This window comes from Rhea americana, unplaced genomic scaffold (assembly GCF_003343005.1).
Source record: "Rhea americana isolate MKP2758 unplaced genomic scaffold, rheAme1 scaffold_46, whole genome shotgun sequence".
Lineage (NCBI taxonomy): Eukaryota > Metazoa > Chordata > Aves > Rheiformes > Rheidae > Rhea > Rhea americana.
Genome location: NW_028186601.1, coordinates 1,310,927 through 1,328,326, shown reverse-complemented (window position 1 = coordinate 1,328,326; position 17,400 = coordinate 1,310,927). Strand labels below are relative to the sequence as shown.

At 39.0% G+C, this 17,400-nt stretch overlaps 1 protein-coding gene across 15 annotated transcripts in view; it reads left to right on the top strand.

Moving 5' to 3' along the window:
- The window catches only part of DTNA (dystrobrevin alpha), a 176,011-nt gene that overhangs the window by 126,348 nt on the left and 32,263 nt on the right, over positions 1-17,400 (top strand). For 6 of the 15 annotated variants that reach the window (XR_014897192.1, XM_085316266.1, XM_085316267.1 and 3 more), the window contains 5 exons: positions 1,509-1,633; positions 6,968-7,048; positions 9,772-9,861; positions 15,557-15,634; positions 16,257-16,349. Coding sequence is in view for 14 of the 15 variants with exons in the window: in XM_085316266.1 (XP_085172392.1) it covers positions 1,509-1,633; positions 6,968-7,048; positions 9,772-9,861; positions 15,557-15,634; positions 16,257-16,349 (467 nt within the window). In the remaining variant the exon portion in view is untranslated. The remainder of the gene's footprint in view (positions 1-1,508; positions 1,634-6,967; positions 7,049-9,771; positions 9,862-15,556; positions 15,635-16,256; positions 16,350-17,400) is intronic. The other 9 variants (XM_085316276.1, XM_085316278.1, XM_085316277.1 and 6 more) reach the window with 4 other exon arrangements.

Sequence of the window (17,400 nt, the reverse complement as noted above, 5' to 3'; positions counted from 1 at the left end):
GCGCCTCCGGCACGCCGCGAGGCACGGCGCAGCCCCCGCGGCCCCGGCGCAACCCCGTCCTCCGGGGTCAGCAGACGGAGGCGGACGGCCGCGGCGCGGGCGTTTCTCAGCAGAGCCCCCCCGGCCCGCCGCGGGGCCTGCGAAGGAGCAGCGCCCGCTGTGCCGCCCTTACCGCGCTCACCGCTGTGGCGTCACGCCGTGCCGTAGCAAGGGAGCTGCAATTATAGGCAGGGAAGCAGACGTTTCCGCCCAGGTTTGAAATTGCATTTCTGTCGCGTTATTAGCGCTTGCTCACAACAGGTTGCGTTCTCCTTGAAGCTTCGATGCGGAGCGTCACGTGCAGGGTGAAGGTGTTCACGTGCGCGGTGGCATTCAGCTCACCTGTACCCAGAGTGAAATTGCGTTTGTAGTGAAAAAGAGAGAAAGCCTGAGTTTTACGTACTTAGATTGGAATTCTGTAATAGAAATATTTCACTCTTATCTTGATTACAGTAATAACTTTGTGGGATGTGTGTGCATCTCTAATACCATTCCTATTAAGCTCTAAAAATATTTTAACATTGCAGCCCACTGAGCCGTATTTTGGGGAAGGATACAGCGTAGGAATTATTAGCCTCTGTTTTACTGGTGGAGAAACTGAAACACAGAGACGTGTGTTCAATTCCCCGGGAATCTCTCGCAGGGCCAGGAAGAGATCCCAGATCTCCAAGCCCTGGGTAGTCGCAGTATCACCCTGTGACTGGGAAGGTGGCATCTCTAGTAAGCTATTCAACTGTAAAGAAATGAAACTTAAAAGGAAAAATGGTGATTTTCTTTTAGATTTGCACTGTTGGAAGATTCGAGGCTGAAAAGCATGCTTTTTGCATCCTTGTTGCTTGCTGTTGCCACGCCAGTGCAATTCAGGCCACGTTGTGTCTGAAATTCCCCTGTCCCCGTTGCTTTCCCCAGCATAGCAGAGGCCAAGGCTTCCAGGGGAGACAAGAGGGAGCTCTGGATCAACAGCTAATGAGTACAGGACACTGAGGAAGGAAATACCAGTGAGGAGGAAAGAATATAACAGCCTTGTATCTGGCCAATAGCTGGAAAGGAATCTGTGTCTCGTGCAGTGTATCTATATGGACAGGCATAAATTTCTTCAGCTTGCACTCTAAGTCAGTGAGGTACAAACCAGCTCCAGTCCAGAAGACATTACCTCTGTGCTGTCCTTCACTATTCAGTATTACCCAAGTTACAGCATTGCAAAGAACCTGTGGCAAATTGCATCTATCCATATAGATATACCTCCCAGAGCTTATCTTAAGGGGTGCTGAAGGTAAGAGTAATCTGCAGCCAGTCTGCATGGTCTGTGGCTTACTAGACTCTTGGGGCACTGGTGGGGAAGTGAAATGGGGAGTATGAGACTACATGAATATAAGCAGTAGTGCTACCTATTGTTTTGTGCTTCCTTTAGTAGAAACAGTATGCACCTTACTTGTCCGGATTACCTCTACCTTCCTTGTTCCTCCCAGAAATCACCTGCTAAGAAGCTAACTAATGCACTTAGCAAGTCTTTAAGCTGTGCTTCCAGCCGTGAACCTTTGCACCCAATGTTCCCTGACCAGCCTGAAAAACCTCTAAACCTGGCTCATATTGTGTAAGTATCTGTGTGCTGTAGAGAAAGTAAGCTTTGTTTGAGGTGTTGCTTACACCTTGTGTAGATAAGATGATGCTGAACAAAATGGACGACAGCTGAGTCAGATCAAGTTCAATGCAAATTCACTGGTAGAGGTATTTGATATAAAAGTGTTACTCTGTGTGACTGGAAAGTCAGTGGAATGTGTTCATATCACCTACACAAATACTGGGATGCAATGTTTGTGTATCCCCATTCTCCTAGGAAGTGGAGAAGAAATATCCCTACAATTTCATATAGTTCCAATATTTAGCACTTTGGGATGTATTCATGCTTAGGACATTCCTTCTGTCATCTGGAGTCTCTAAACTTCAGTGTAGCTCATGCATGTCTTACAGTGAGGCACTAGAGGAAAGTGAGGCTCAACCAATTTTGTTGAAATCAGGGTCAGTTTTCATTGACTGGAGTGAAACTTCAGGATGTCACCTGGCCCTGAAGACTAGCTATGTGATTCTGCATAAGATTTATGTCTTTAATTACAACACAATTTGAAAAGGTCCATCTTTACCGTTTGATATCTTGGGGAAGACTCAAAACAGAGAGGAAACATAATTGTGCAGGGTGGGGAAATCATCACTTCAGATATTTTTTTCTCCAAAGGGTGTCCACCATCTGTACTAGCAGTTGCTCAAATTTTCTTATCTATCAGTTTGTTACCTTTGCTCCTTGGTTCCTTAAAAGGAAAGAAAAAAGTTAAATTTTCCAAAGATTTCAGGAAAAATCAAGAGATTAGTAGGAAAAAAGTTCAGAAAAGTTTGAAAAAATTGGAGAAATTATTCCAAAAATACTAACTTCCAAGTATTTCTCTTGAGACTGTGCTGTTATATTTCTTAGGAAAAGATCTTTCTTAACCATCTTCTTCAGGGCCCTGAATGAAGCCTTTCAGGCAACAGCCATTATAATTGTATTTGCATGTGGTACATCTGAGTTACTGGATACTGAATCTATTCCTATCAGTAATTATTATATGTATTTACATTTGTCAGTACTGAACATTTTTACGCGGCACCTTTAAGGATAAGTGCCCATGGGCCATCATGCACTGTGTGACACATTGAGAATTCATCTAACCTACCTAACATTTTAAGGATAAATCATGCTGATGGTCTTCCTTTTGTGGAATATGCATAATGGGACTTTTCCAAGGCAGAAAAGAGTGCTCTACTTTTAAAATGTGAGGTGCCTCTGACAGAGATTTAATTCCAAATCCTTGTTACACTGATAGTTAAAATCAGTGCAGATCTTTATAGCAGTGTAATGGGGCACATTGTTCTTTGGAATATATCATTTCGAGATGGATTTTTGCAATGCCATGCTACCGAGCATGCTATAAAAGCCTAGCTCTGTTGGTGAGTCAATGATAATTACACAGGGCAGATTCTGGCCATCCTTAAGAGAAATGGAAAGAGACGGGGAGCATGAAGCTGGAACAGAAGCCTCTGTTTCATGTTGCCTGGAGGCTTACTAAGGCTTTGGTGTGTGGCGACAGATAGCAGGTAGTAAGAACTGGGCTACAGCAAATGAAGTAAATGCATTTTGGTAAGGCAAGGCAAGGCATGGTAAAGAGAAGATACCATAACTGAGTAGGACCTATTCCAAATCTTTGCTGAGAAATTAACGCCTTCCCTTCTTCCTAAGTACACAGACATAATTTAGAGTGATTGAATGTGAAAAGGAGTAGCCATCTATTTTGTTTTATGATATAGTTTCTCTTTATCGGTAGATATAAAGCAATATAACTATATTGTGTATAATGATACATGAGTGACAAACCAGTAGGTTGTGGAGGTAGTGTGATCTACAGTGTAATTCCCATGAATTAACTGAGGGGAAAGATATGCTCTAGTACCTCTCTGAGAATACCTTCTTACAGATGTGATTTTTAATTTTAAATGTAATGGAAGATAAGAGGTGAGAAACAGCTCTGGGCAAGAATTCAGGCAAAAAGGTTTTTATACATGCATTAATGGAAGAATTCTAGCAACAAAATGGTATTCTTTTTTCAGTAGTTTCGACCTTAAATGAGGACAAACACTGCCTTTTATACCGCCTTTCGTTTCCATTGTTCTTCCACCTTTGAGTGATAACACACAGAACACAATTTTTCTGTTTTGTAGGTGCCACAAAGAATTTTCAGTTAAGTAAGAAATACACCTAAAGCACATTTGGAATGATGTAAGAAATAATTATCAATGTGTGGTTAATTTAATGGAGGAACTTCTGAAGTGTCATTTTGCCTTTCTATAAAAAAGATTGCCAACAAAAAAGAAACACCAAGCTATGGAGATGACAAATGATATTATTGGAGTGTCATATGGGGATTTTTAAATGCGTTCTGCACTGGCCTGACTTCATTTCCATAATTTTTGATATCAGTGTGAAGAGATTAGACTAGCATGGAGCACTTTGGAAAATTTCTGTTATTTAATTTGTTATTTTAGTGTAAGTATGTGCTATGCTATATAGCATGCATTTATTACACAGGGTATTCAGTAAGTATGTTTTTAAGTGTTTTCTGCCTCCTTGGGGAGAGCTGATTGGGTATCATAAGTTCATTTTCACCAGAAAGCTTAACCACTCACTTCCAGAAGTTTAGAAATAACTCTGAATGGTATGGATTTATAGTCAATTGCTAAGACTTTTTTTTAACTCTAAAGCCTGCTGTTCTTGTCTTTCCATGTTGCATATCAGATTTTATACTTGAATATCCATTTGATATTCAAGTTTAAGTGAGGATTGTGATGGTGACCACCAGGCTTTAAGAAATTTGCCTTGAAAAGCTCGGATTAGTTTTAATAATAGTTTTCTTGATATAAGAATTGAAAAACAAATGCTAATCACAAAACATTAGGAAAGCCTTAGAGTTTATAAGCATTTGTACAGAAGAGCAATACTGCATGGGTAAGCAGCATCAATGACTTTTATGCATAGACACTCTTGTGCTTTTTGCAGAATCAGGGTTATAAGAATGAAAAGAATGAAGTATGTCTGGTGCCCTACTTTTACCACATAAATTTTAAATTGACAATTTAATTAATGATCTCTTTTCTATTTCATTTTGGCTGCAAAAGAGATACTTGGTGAGTATTTTTCTTCTTTAGTACACTTCTTGGAGGAAAAAAGCTTGGAAAAAATCTATAATCTCATCATTACAAATCACTAACTTTCATGAGAGTCCAGAACCAAAGAAATAATTGCATTTGAATATGGCGATGTAGTGAGAGGAAAGAGCTATCTTGGGTGTTGGAAGCTCTCCCTTCTGTCTTTATAGCTTAGAGAAGACATGAACTTTTATAGAGCTTAGAGAAAACATGAACCTAAAGTGAATAGGTGATGATCTGCTGAGATTTGTGGGCACAGTGAACTCGGGCAACAGAGGTATATCGGGTACAAGCCAAACTGGAGCTCGGGCTGGTGTAGCCCCCACCAGGAACTGCTGCGATGGCAGACCCCCATCTCTGCACCCTTCATGCCCCCTTATCCTGGGGTTGCTGCTCAGGAACCAGCCTCTCCCCCTTCTCCCCTTGTGGTCTAAGATTGCACAGCCCAGCATTGGACCTCTCTCTCAGAAACCCCAGACCATGCAGAATCAGACTGAATATATTCACTGGACAGTGGTTACACTGTGAAAATAAAAAAGCAGTAAAATAGTAGTTGCATGTAGTTGGTATGAAATATTGCTCCTAAGTCAATTACCAGTTGATGATTCCCAGTCAGCAAAATACCAGCTGCTCACTAAATAAGATCGATTTCTTAATATTCCTTTAAAGTTTACTTTCAAATTTCTCTGTATTTCAAGACTGATACCAAAGGGACCTTTCTATTTCTACTGGCACCCCTCCTGGCCTCAGTCAAGTTTCTCCTAGTTTTGATGAGCCAGTCCATGAAAAATAATATTATGCACTTCTCTGTTAGGCCCTAAGTACATTGAGTCATCTATTTCTCAGATTGGTGACCAACTATATCTGGAGTTTATTGTATGGTTCTGCAGATGGTGGGCTAGGCTAAAAGTATATTTTCTTATAATGGAACAACATGCAAAACCCTATATGTTTCTATACCCCATTTTAAACCTGTTAAAATCAGTAGGTTATTTTCATGCTGAGAAATCACCTTGGAATTATCTAAGAAGACATTCATGTTTTTTTTCTAACAGATACAAATTAAGAAAGGAAATAATGCACTCATAGTTCACTTCTATGGAAACGTGGCTTTCTCAATGTCTTGTATAGAGTTCAGGTGACTGATTGTCCTGCGAAATCAGAGCCTAGTGAATTTTCTGGAGATGGCTACTATATTTTGATTTGTACATTTGCCAAATTCAAAAAGCAAGATAGCTCTTTCACAGAGCTTTAAGGGGATAATAACCAACTTGAAATCCAGGGAATCTAAAGTCTGAACAGATATATGGTTTCAGGTTCGGTTTATATCCAGTTGAAGTCCCTATGATTCTAATATTGTATTTTTCTGTTTTTTTCCAAAATGTGTATTTTTTTTGCCCAATGTTGCATAAGAAGTCCATTTAGAAGAGAAAATTTCTCTTTGATGGATACAGAAGAACAGATTATGCACAAAATTTTTTTTAAAACTTAAAGATAAAAAGGAAGCAGATGAAAATATTGCTTCTCATTTCATTTTTAGTAAGAGCAGGAAATAAAGAATATATTAATAAAGCCATCATTATTTACATGTCCTTTCTAACTAGCTACATATTTTAAATTTTGCTTTAGAGATGTTAACTACCGGTTGAAAAGCTTTAAAGTTAAACCAGTTTCATACTGCACATAATTTATGGGACACTCTAGGGTATAGGTACATTGTGGTCACTGTGTGGATATGGTAGCATGGAGTTTAGTGTAGTTGATCATATGAAAAGCTGTGTAGTTCACTGGCAGTCACCCCTGCAAATTTCCCTGCTGCCACAGCTAGCCTACTACTCATGCTCAGCCTAGCTAGCTGAAAGCGGTGACTACATTATAGGCTACAGGCTCTGGAAAGAAAAAACGGCATAGCAATTATTTTCCAAAATAAGAAAAAGGATCAAGCAAGTTACTTAAAATTCACCTCAGAATGCACACAAACATTATTTCCTTCCAGACCTAAGTAACAGTGTCTTTTTGTTGACTTCTGGTTAAAAATGCAACATCTTTAATTTGGAACTATTGCTATTTAAAGCAGAAGGTGCCAGTAGTAAGTCACTGTGAACAATAAGATTATCTAGGTCTCTGTAAATACTATTGCTGATGGGTTTTTTGGTACAAAATCAATACAATTGGATATTTTACCTCCTTCTAGGCCACCCCGACCTGTAACCAGCATGAACGATACACTTTTCTCCCACTCTGTTCCCTCAGGAAGTCCTTTTGCAAACCGAAGGTGAGTTCTTATCCTAACTTATATTAAACCACTGTATGAGGAAGGTGGAGGTTTCTATTTTAAGTTCCCTTTTTCCTCAGAACTGTAACAGAAAGTTAACAGAATCTGAGCAGAGAAATGCCTCGGTCATTTTGGACCAATACCTAGATATCAGCTCCAGATTGCTCGATAGAGAGTTGGAGTTGGGATACCCCAAAGTCCACCACCGAGCATAGAGCTTCAGCTCTGCTTTGAACCCCTAAGTCATACTAAATGTGCTCAGGTGCAACCTAGGTGCCCTCTGACAGGGGCTGAAAATGGGCTACTGATGACAAGGCATTTTGCAGATGTAGGATTGCTGTAGTAATAGAAACTGGGTCCTGCATAATGTTGCTTACTTGGAATGCCTACATCAGGCATGGCAGTACCATGCAGAGATATCTCTGCAGGCTCTGAACAGGCTCACTTGCCCACCAGAAGTAATACAGGCTTAGTAACTTACTGGCCAAAATTAGTGAACCCCTATATCTCAGCAGAGTTTGTCATGCAGCCATGTGATTTTCCGTGCCTGAGCTAGCTCAGCCATCACAGCATAGCACTACTTTGTGTCCTGTGCATGCACCTAGTGAGCAGAAACAGTAGCTTGCCACCTGGGAGAATATGAGCCAAAGTTTAGGTCACGTCACAAGTAGGAATGAATTATGTATATCACTGAAACTATTTGGAGGATATAGAAGAAAAAAATCCCTTCAACGTATATTACATGTCTAAATCTGTAAAATTTATATTTCCAATATGTGCCTCCTGATTAAATAAATATGGCCATAGCAGCTGGTATGTGATCTGTGGAGCACAGAACAGAGAAAATGTGTTCATTGATGCTGAAGATAAATGTGGCAATCACTAAGAAGGGCTTAGAGTGGGACCTCCAGGAACAGCCATCCCTAACCTGGGAAATGATTCAGATTCAGTTTTGAATGTTGTAGCATAATCTAGTGTCCTAGATTCATTTCAACCACTAACTAAAAATCCTGTAATAATAAGTTTTGAAGTCTTCGTGTGAAATGTATTCATCCTGCAGACCAGTTTTGAGAAGTACTTATTTGCTGTCCTGAGAGGTATTGGTATGCTCCTTGTAAGACTATGTTACAGTTTTCTCGAATGCAGTAAAATTGTAATGGCATGGTGCTGACTCTTCCCTTTTCTGGCCCAGTGATTTAGTTTCAACTCCTATTGCTACTTGGCAAATAAGATAACCTCAGACACTGCAAATTCATTCAGCTAATGGATTTTTCCATTCATCGAGGTTTTTAAGAAAGCAAGACTTCCTTACTCCTGTTAAACCAGAGTTCCATTAAAGACTACAAGAGAGAAAGAATAGTCTTGGAATATGGTGACCATTCAGGAAACAAAACAGATAAGGGTGGTCAGAAACAAAGAAAAGGTTTTCCTTTTCCCAAAGAAAAGGTGCTTGCAGCTGGGTATGTACATTTTGGCTCACACAGCCAAAATACGTGTGTAGCATTCGCTAGCTGTTTCACCCCATCTATGTAATCTTACCAGTGCACATAGATGAGAAAATGGCAGAAAAATAACTTCTTGCTATATTGAGGAAGATGAGCAATGTGTCTTCCTCGAGTGCATTTTATCGCTTGGTTCTTGCTGTATGTGTCCATGCTTCAGTGTTCCCAAATAATCAAACACAATCTCTGGGCATGCATGGCTATTTTTAACACCAGAAACAAGTCCACAGTGTACCACACTGCAATATCTTCTAAAGAGTGGAAGTGTTTACTACTACTTTGATTAATGAACTTTGTTACTGGGGGTAATTAACTCTCGTTATCAAAGTGCAATTTGCTGCTGGGTATGTCTACGATGCCTGTTGAAGGCCAACCCCAAAGCAGCTCCCAAAACCAAATCCGCAGCCTGTATAGATAGTGAGAGTGGCACATTTATTTCTTTCTACTGTTGTAGAATACAGGAGTCCATGTGCCAGAGCAAGTCAGAATAACCTGTCTGCAGTGCCTCCAAGACAGGTCATTAAGAGCAATGTGGACATAGCTGTTATTTCTGTTTGTCCCCAAGAAGTCCCTGTGCTCATTCAGAAGAAAGTTTGTTTTACCATTTAGATTAGGCACCTACAGTAAGGTTTACAGCACTATCTACCATGCTACTTGTTTGTTCCATATATGAAAAATTCCTGGCTATTTTACTTCTATGTTCCTTAGCAATTTAGGGTACTGTTAACTGTCAGGATTAAATGTGTATAATTCCTGGACAACTATAATTCCTTTTCTCCTAGAACAAAGACTGATTGATGGTGAATCCCCTAGAGGCATGAGACTTAAATAAAAACTTGGACTATAGGTAGCCAGACTTCCTTATATGTATGTAGCATAACATTTTTATAGACCAGTAAGTTTCCATAATGCTGTGGTCAGTTCTGACTTTTTTTAGAGTTAACAGTACCCTGATATGTAAAACAATATTCTACATTAAAAGCTATTTTAACTTTTGTTTCATCACCCTAGTGGTATTTTAAGTGCATCACAAGTTGTTCCCCTTTTTATTTTGAACACTTACAAATTTAAATTGATTTTTAATTGAAAAAAACCCTCAAATCTGTATTCTTTCTCTGTGATTAGAAATTGCCTTTATTGTACCGAAGGCAGTTTGAACAGGCTGCTCTCTGTGTGTATTTTGGGGGGTATTAACAAGGTTTCGTTGTTTGACTCATTCAGGTTGCTTGGGGGTATAAATGTAGCCAGTCCTGTGGCTGATGAGCATTCTCTTATAAAGCTGTATGTGAATCAGCTTCACAACAATTCACGGTCAGTATGAGAGCACTAACCCACTAATTGCTGTAGTTCTGTAGCTCGTGCACTAAATCATTAGCAATTCCACTAAATTACTAAGCATATTCTTAAAGGAGGCTCTGGCAGGCTAGAGGGTTGCTGTGGCTTTAATTAATCTTTTGATTAGGCTTCCTGCTGGCTGTGGGCTTTGCCAACTTTTCTTGCCTTTGCACAGCACAAACCTTTCATTTTACCTTTTCACTTAGGATTACAGTTAATATTGTGTATCTGGAGGAAGTTGGAAGCATTTCTTCCTGAAAACCAAAAAGTACACCTTTCTGTTTTCGTCTTCAGTGTGTGGCTTTACTGGCCCATTCTTAGCAGAGGTACGACGGAGCCTCGCGCGGTGCTTTGGAAGCCGTTCCAGGTCTCGCAGCCTGCCAGCTCGCCTTTCTCCACGGTGCCTGCGGCTGCTGATTACCATTCTGCAGTCAGCTCCGCTTGCCAACAGCCTTACGGCAACTGCGACCGCTTTACTTTTCAAAATGGCCACAGAATAGGCGTAAATCCTACTGAAGCTGATGACGGCTTCCCGTTAACCTAGAGAATTTGAGGTTTTGTTGTCCCACCCTTGTCCCAGCCTCCTCTCTCATCTTAGTGATCGAAAGGAAGCAACTATTTCATTTTGCATAAAAGATGTGCAGTAGGCTGAGAACAGCTCCCCATTTTTTTTCTGTGGAGTGTAATAACGTTTCTTTTTTCTTTTTTTTTTTTTTTTTTGATTGGTCCTTGAACATTAACTATAATTTAGTAAGGCAGTACGGAGATCCAGGTACTTTTCTCCGAAATACCAACTTCTTCAATCTGTATTAGGCTAATAACAAAATCTTCATTCATTAATTTAAGTTTTACTATTATTATCGCCCTGGGAAAATCAGACCTCATTAGTGGAAGCTCATTCTATCGTACATCATAGAAACAGACTTTGACAGCTCTGTTTGCAGTTTGGCTGATTTTGTATTAAATGCTCCGTGATTCATATTGTGATAAAGATTGTACAGTCCGAGAGTAAAATGTCTAACTAAACATAATCAACACTAAAAGCTCTGCTGGCTGTTTTTCACTGCAGACAATTTGTGCTGTAATCTAGTTCAGAGGTTCCAGATAGCTTTAAAGAAAGATTTTATGCAATTAAAGTGTTTATACAAAAGCAAATTGGCATGGAGTCATTTGCAGCATGCTCCAGGTTTTTATTTCAGATGGTTGCGTTCACATAAGAACGTGACCATTCACAAAGAGTTTCCCCATGCAGCAGGAAATGCTGAATTCAGCTCAGCAAGTCATTCTGCTGCTGGAAATGAATATGGTACCATAAGTTCAGCAAAATATCATCTTTATTTCTGGATTCATGAGTGAAAAGGGAAATGAACTGGGAAGAAAAAGAATCTTATCAAAGAAAAGGTCTTTGGTAACTAGTGGAAATGATGACAAATTGTGGGGAACAGCTGAAAGGAAATTGGACATTACAAGTTATTTGCAGTTTAGCTGAATTTGAAGCACCAATTTTGGGTAGATGTGCAATTATGCCAAAGTTCAAAGGAGATCAGATGTAATCTCTCCCTGAGATGCTTTTCAAGATACTTCAAAATCAAAATCCCCTTAGAATTTCTCACTTCACTTTTCTTAGTCTGAGCCCCATGTCCATAAGAGATCTTCTGCTAGTAGATTTCCATAGGAATTACAAATACCTTTCTTCTAAATGTATACAGTGTGCAAATTTATATGAACGCTATGTTAGGCCTAGCTGATTCCTTTACTTCCCTCTGTATAGCTCCGGAACAACTCTGAAGTATTTATGTATATAGAAAATAAGAGACAAAAAAGTCTGTGATCTTCCTAATACCAAATCACTGTCATTTGTTATGCTGGCAGTTTATATATATTTATATATGATTAAAACCACAAGTCTTGTATTTTTTTTACAGTAGCTAATATTCAGTTTTTAGTCTCACTTGTTTTTGCGATCTCTTGCGTTTACCTAGAGGGCAGCAGAACAAGGGAATATTGCCACAGAGTAGATAATATGCTTCCCAACACGATGGACTGGATATGTTATATCAAACCAAGTAAATTGAGCATTGTAGAAACTGTTGTCTGGTCAAGAGGGAAAACTACACCCAGCTGAATTAACATTCTTTTCCTTATTTGCATTCTTTCATTCTCCAGCTGCAGTCAAACTACATTTAAGCTACCGTAGTAGTGGATACAATCTCCTTCTCTCTCTTCATACATCTCCTTTAAACTGTCTAAATATGGGGCTTATGATGGGATAAGATAAAACAGCAGTTTTTACCTGCATTCTTCTAAGCTCCCTCCACAGCTCATAAATTTAGTTCTTCTTAAGAAGGAATAAACTAGAATAAATGGAGTCATACAGTGCATTCTGATGAACTTGAAATTACTTGTAATTCTGTGGTAGATAGAAAGAATGCACCGCAGTATCAAATGCCCCAAACCAGTGAGAAAGAGAGTCATAATTAATACGGAGTCAGAGTATGGTACCTTTTTTGACCTCCATATAAAATCTAAAAAAAATTTTTTATATTCTATGTCAGCATAGGGCTCTGAGAGAGATTAGGCCAAATTTTTGGACAGCAGCTAGATTTAGAGCAAAACATGGTGGTTACTGCTGTTGTCTGTGTTTCTATCTTTTAAGAGTATGGTAGACTTGAATGGTATGTTGTCTTTGTATATTATTTTCAGAACAAGTTGAGAATCCTCCTTGTTTTACTGACTAGTATTCTGCCTGCTGAAGGAAAGGTTTATATGTCTGATTGTTTCAGTAGCGAGGCAGACTCTAAAAAGTGTACAACATTTACATTGGTATTGCTAGGTCTACATCTTAGTAGATATCAGCTCAGAACTGGTGGGTTTATCTCTTATTTTGAATGGGAAATCATCCTTGGGCAGCTCGTTTTAGCAGGCATGTATCTTTAAAAGATATGCTCTAGTCAGCAGAGCCCAGAGAAATTCACTGTGGTCTAAAAATTGAGGACACTAGCTAAAGCAATCTCTGAATCATTAGCTATAATTTGGGGTATTTATGGAAGGTGTAGGAGGTTGCAGAAGACCAGAAAAGACAAATGTAGATTCTTCAAAAGGAAGGAAGGTTAAAGGCAGAAACAGGAGCAAAGATCTGAGGGATTATACAACTTGCAGCCTAACCTTGCTATCCAAAGATATTGAAATTATGATACAATTAGTAAGCACCTGGAGGATAATAAGCCAAGGAGAAATAGCCAACATGGATTTGTCAAGGACAAATTATGTCATACCAACCTAATTTCTTTCATTGACAGAATAACTAGTCCAGTGGGTAAAAAAGAAACAGCAGATGTGATATATCTTGACCTTAAAAAGACTTTTGATAGAGTCCCAGATAGCACTTTCAAACGTACCCAAAGGAAATGTGGGCTAGGGGAAATTAGTATGAGGTCAATGAACAAGTGGTTGAAAATCAGTAATTAAATTTTTGGTAGTTCACAGCCAGTCTGGAAGGATATATCAACTAGGATTGTTGAAATCTATTTTAAGTCAGACAGTATCCTGCGTTTCTAGTAATGGTCTAGATGGAGCAATAGAGTGAATATATGCAATTTATAAATTATACAAAGCTGAAAGAGTTATGGGAAGAAGTGCTTGGACAGTAGTTTCCAAATTAAAAAATGAGCTAAATGACAATGCTGATAGTTGATCTCCAAATGATCTGGAATCAGTTAGAGAAAACTCAGTAATGACAAGTGAAAAGTGCTATGGTAAGGAAGCAAACCTTACAAATGGAAATATGCACAAAAAGATGAGAGTGAGTAACTGGATAGAAATATTGTATAAAAGGACCTTGCAGTTAAAGTGAACCAGAAATGAATTCAAGTCAGCAATGTAATTGTTAGATTGAGTCTGATTCTGGAGTGTCCAGGTGAAAAGGCATTACTCCACATCACGCTGAGAAGGCACCTGCCTGGATCCAGCATAGTGCTCAGCCCTGGAATAAGTGTGCTGGCCAGCATGAGAGAGTCCAGAAGAGAGACCCAAACATAAAAAAAAAAAAAAAACTCAGGAAGTATTACTGCTTAGAAAAGGTTGAGAGATTTAAATTTAATTAAACTACTAAGAAGGAAATAGAGGCAAGTCATAATAAAAGTTATTATCTTATTATTGTTATGCTTATCCCTCCACCCTACCTAATTTATTTCTGGAGCTTGGGGAAGGAGAGCTTACAGTTAGTAGGGTGCCATCACACTACCTTTTCTGAAAGCTAAGCATAAAATCTGCCCCAAGGTCTTAGTTTTGATAGAGATTTTGTCTTTACTTAAGAACTGAGCACTGCATTTTTGGCTAATATGGCACACTGTACCCCTTTTCCTTCTGTAAGTGGGAAGGAAACACAGTGAAAAATGTACCCTTCATGCATGGATCATGTTTATCTGTGTGTATATTGCTTCTAGAGAAGTACAACACAGATATAAATAGTGTGGTAATGGACATAGAAATGGGGAGCAAACATTTTTTCTTGCTGTGCAATATTGCATTTCATTCAGCTGCCTTCCAGGTTGAGTATAAAGCAACAGGGTTGGGATTCTTGGGACACTCTTTGAGTTCCAACCTCTTCAGAACCTATCCAATGATCTGGACCTACCAGAGAGAGAGGAATGGCACACACCTACTTCTAGCAAATTCTTTAATTGTCCTACTAGTAAAATTTTTGGTCTTCAGTCCATCAGAAACATATCTGCTCAGATTTATCATGTATCATATTTGGGTAGTGTCATTATTATTTCTGGAGAAAACAGCTCAGTGTAGTCTCTGACCATACACACACACACACATCAACACACATCTGGATGCACAGGTGCGTGCGTGCTCACACACTGGTCATTTGATCAAAGCTATTTGCAGTATCAGCAGCCAGACTGAAAAATAAAGGTGAATAATTTTTAAAAGAAAGAATGTATTTAAAGAGAAGATTTTTGTTTGTTTGTTTGTTTTGCGTTGTCATTTTAAACCTAAAACACCGTAGCATGAAAGAAAAACTAACAATCTGGTTTTAACCAGTTATCTTAAAAATTATTAAAACAGTGAGAAATACACAGTTACTGCAATCCATTAAATGCTGTAATTAGGAAAAGAAAGTGACATTACAGAATCACGAAAAAATGTCTGACAAATGGAATATGATGAAAAATGTATTCTTTATATCAACAGAAGAGCAGTGCTTTCTCAAAATTAAATTGTTGTATCCTATCATCAGGTATAAGTAAGCACATTTCCATAGATTATTGAAATTATCATGTGGCCAATACAGAGAAAAGTAATTTAGCTGTTATGATGCAGCTTCCCCAGCTTGAAAGCTGCGTTTCGGATGTTGTTTACCTCAGACTCCTCCTGGAAACTACATAAGCCTTCAGCTTTCTATTCAGTAGAGAAACACAAATTGTTTGTCTTTTTTTATAGGGAAGGCTTTATAGTTTGCTTCTGGAGAACAAGGAGAGAAAGCCCAAATTTCTGATTTTGCATTTTCTGAAGTTTTCCAAAATTTTTGTAAAGCTTTCTTTTTTAATTATTTTTACTCAGTCCTAGTCTCTTGAATGAGTTTCTCCAAACTCTATTTTGTAATGAATTTCCAACATCACTCTGTTTACCCTCTTCTAAGTTTACCTGTCTTATTAACTAGCTCTCCTTACAAGGATACTGAAGTAGAGCAGAGCAAACTGCTGGCTAGGGCTGTTCCAGCTTTCTTGAAAGGCAAAGGGTAAGTTAAAGAGAGAGTATGCTCATAACTTGCACTAACACAGCTAAATCAAAAACTTTTCCTCTTTTGCCCTGCTTTTAATATATCCTGTTAACATTCTTCCTCAGAAAATTAGATAACCAGTTAATCAACTGAGCTAAGTAAGGCATGTTTAAATTTATTTATGAACACCTGGATGTGTGAGGTCTTGATCAGACACTTCCAAGGAAATCTAAATTATGCTTTCAGTATGTTAATCATCTATGAAAGGAATGTATATTTAATGTATATACACAATATATAACATGTTAAAGCAAAAATAGCTGACCTCACAATCTGCTTTTTTTTTTTTTAATTACATGGTTTTGTACAGCTCCGGTCCCTGGCCTGATCTTGCATCTCATTGATATCAGTGGCTGGCTTTGTAATTGAGTTGGATTCTACCATCCTAAGCCATTAAAATATTTAATATATAAATTACAACAGTAGCAAAATAATTTCTGCACTTGGTACTTTTTTTTCTAAGAACGCTGAATTGTTCGCTCCTAAAATCCCATTTCACAGTCTTACTTGCTCCTGCTTTCTCTGTTTATTTCCCTCTGTCTGTCCGGACTGCACCCTCTCTCCCCCAACCCCGTTCCAGGTTACAGTACAGCCTCGATGTTGCAGACAGGCTGGCCGATGAACATGTACTCATCGGGTTGTATGTCAACATGCTCCAGAGCAACCCCGCACGGTTAGTGCAGGTTTGGCACCTTTGGGGAACCCAGCAAAGGGACGTTGGTCGGCCAAATGCACGCACGGTTTCCTCATGGCTACAGGCTGCAGCAGCTCTTTATGAGCATTAATCCAGAGGGAACCTGTATGCATATGGGGTATGTCCTCCCAGATTTGGTGGATTGTGGCAATTGCTGTTATTCTCTCTAGCATTGTTAAATAACCAAGTAATGTAAGTAATTGCTTAGTTAAGAATGACCATACAGATTGATTTGGGGTACTGTGCACTAATCAGTGCAGTATTTTTGGATGTTACAAAAATCTTTATACAGCAATGACTAAGAGGTCCACATTTTCAAGGAATTCATTTCTGAGGTGATTTTTGATACATAATTTGTAGCCTCACCTTACCTTACAAGTAAGAAATGGTAATAGTATGCAAATAATGATAATAACAATAATAGGAAATTGTTTATTATCCTAGGGAAGAATGGAGTTCATTTCATTTTTTACTTATGTCAGGCAGTGGTTTTAAATCTGACTTCTGCATTGTTTGAATCTGTGTATAAATTTGCCCTTATCTTTCATTCAGACTCAAGTATGACAGTTCTCAAAATGGGTGTCTTGAATGTAGTTGATTACTTCTGCCAGAACTTTGTCTGCTAAACACATCTGCAGTGCTAGCGCTTGTAGATGATGGCATGACAGCAGCGCAGCAGGCCATTTCGGGGGGAGAAATGCTGTCTTGCCTCTGCAAGTACAAAGAAACCTTCTGCCTTGCAGGCCTGCACCAGAGGGATGGTGAGAGGTGTCATGTATGGCCTTGGAAAACAGGGCAGGGGGATGCATTGTGTAGTGCTTCTGATAAAAGTACGGCCAGGATGTTTTTCAGTCGTCATGAACCCTTTAGTTTTCCATGCTGCTATTACAGAATATTTCCCAGGTTAGGAGAAACTGTCAGTATACACATGCAAAAGGCAACTGCTTTTGGGAGGGTGAATGCGTGGTTCTCTGCAGTCTCGCAAAATCCACTTGTGTGTGTAGCTCCAGTTGAAAATGATGGTAATTTG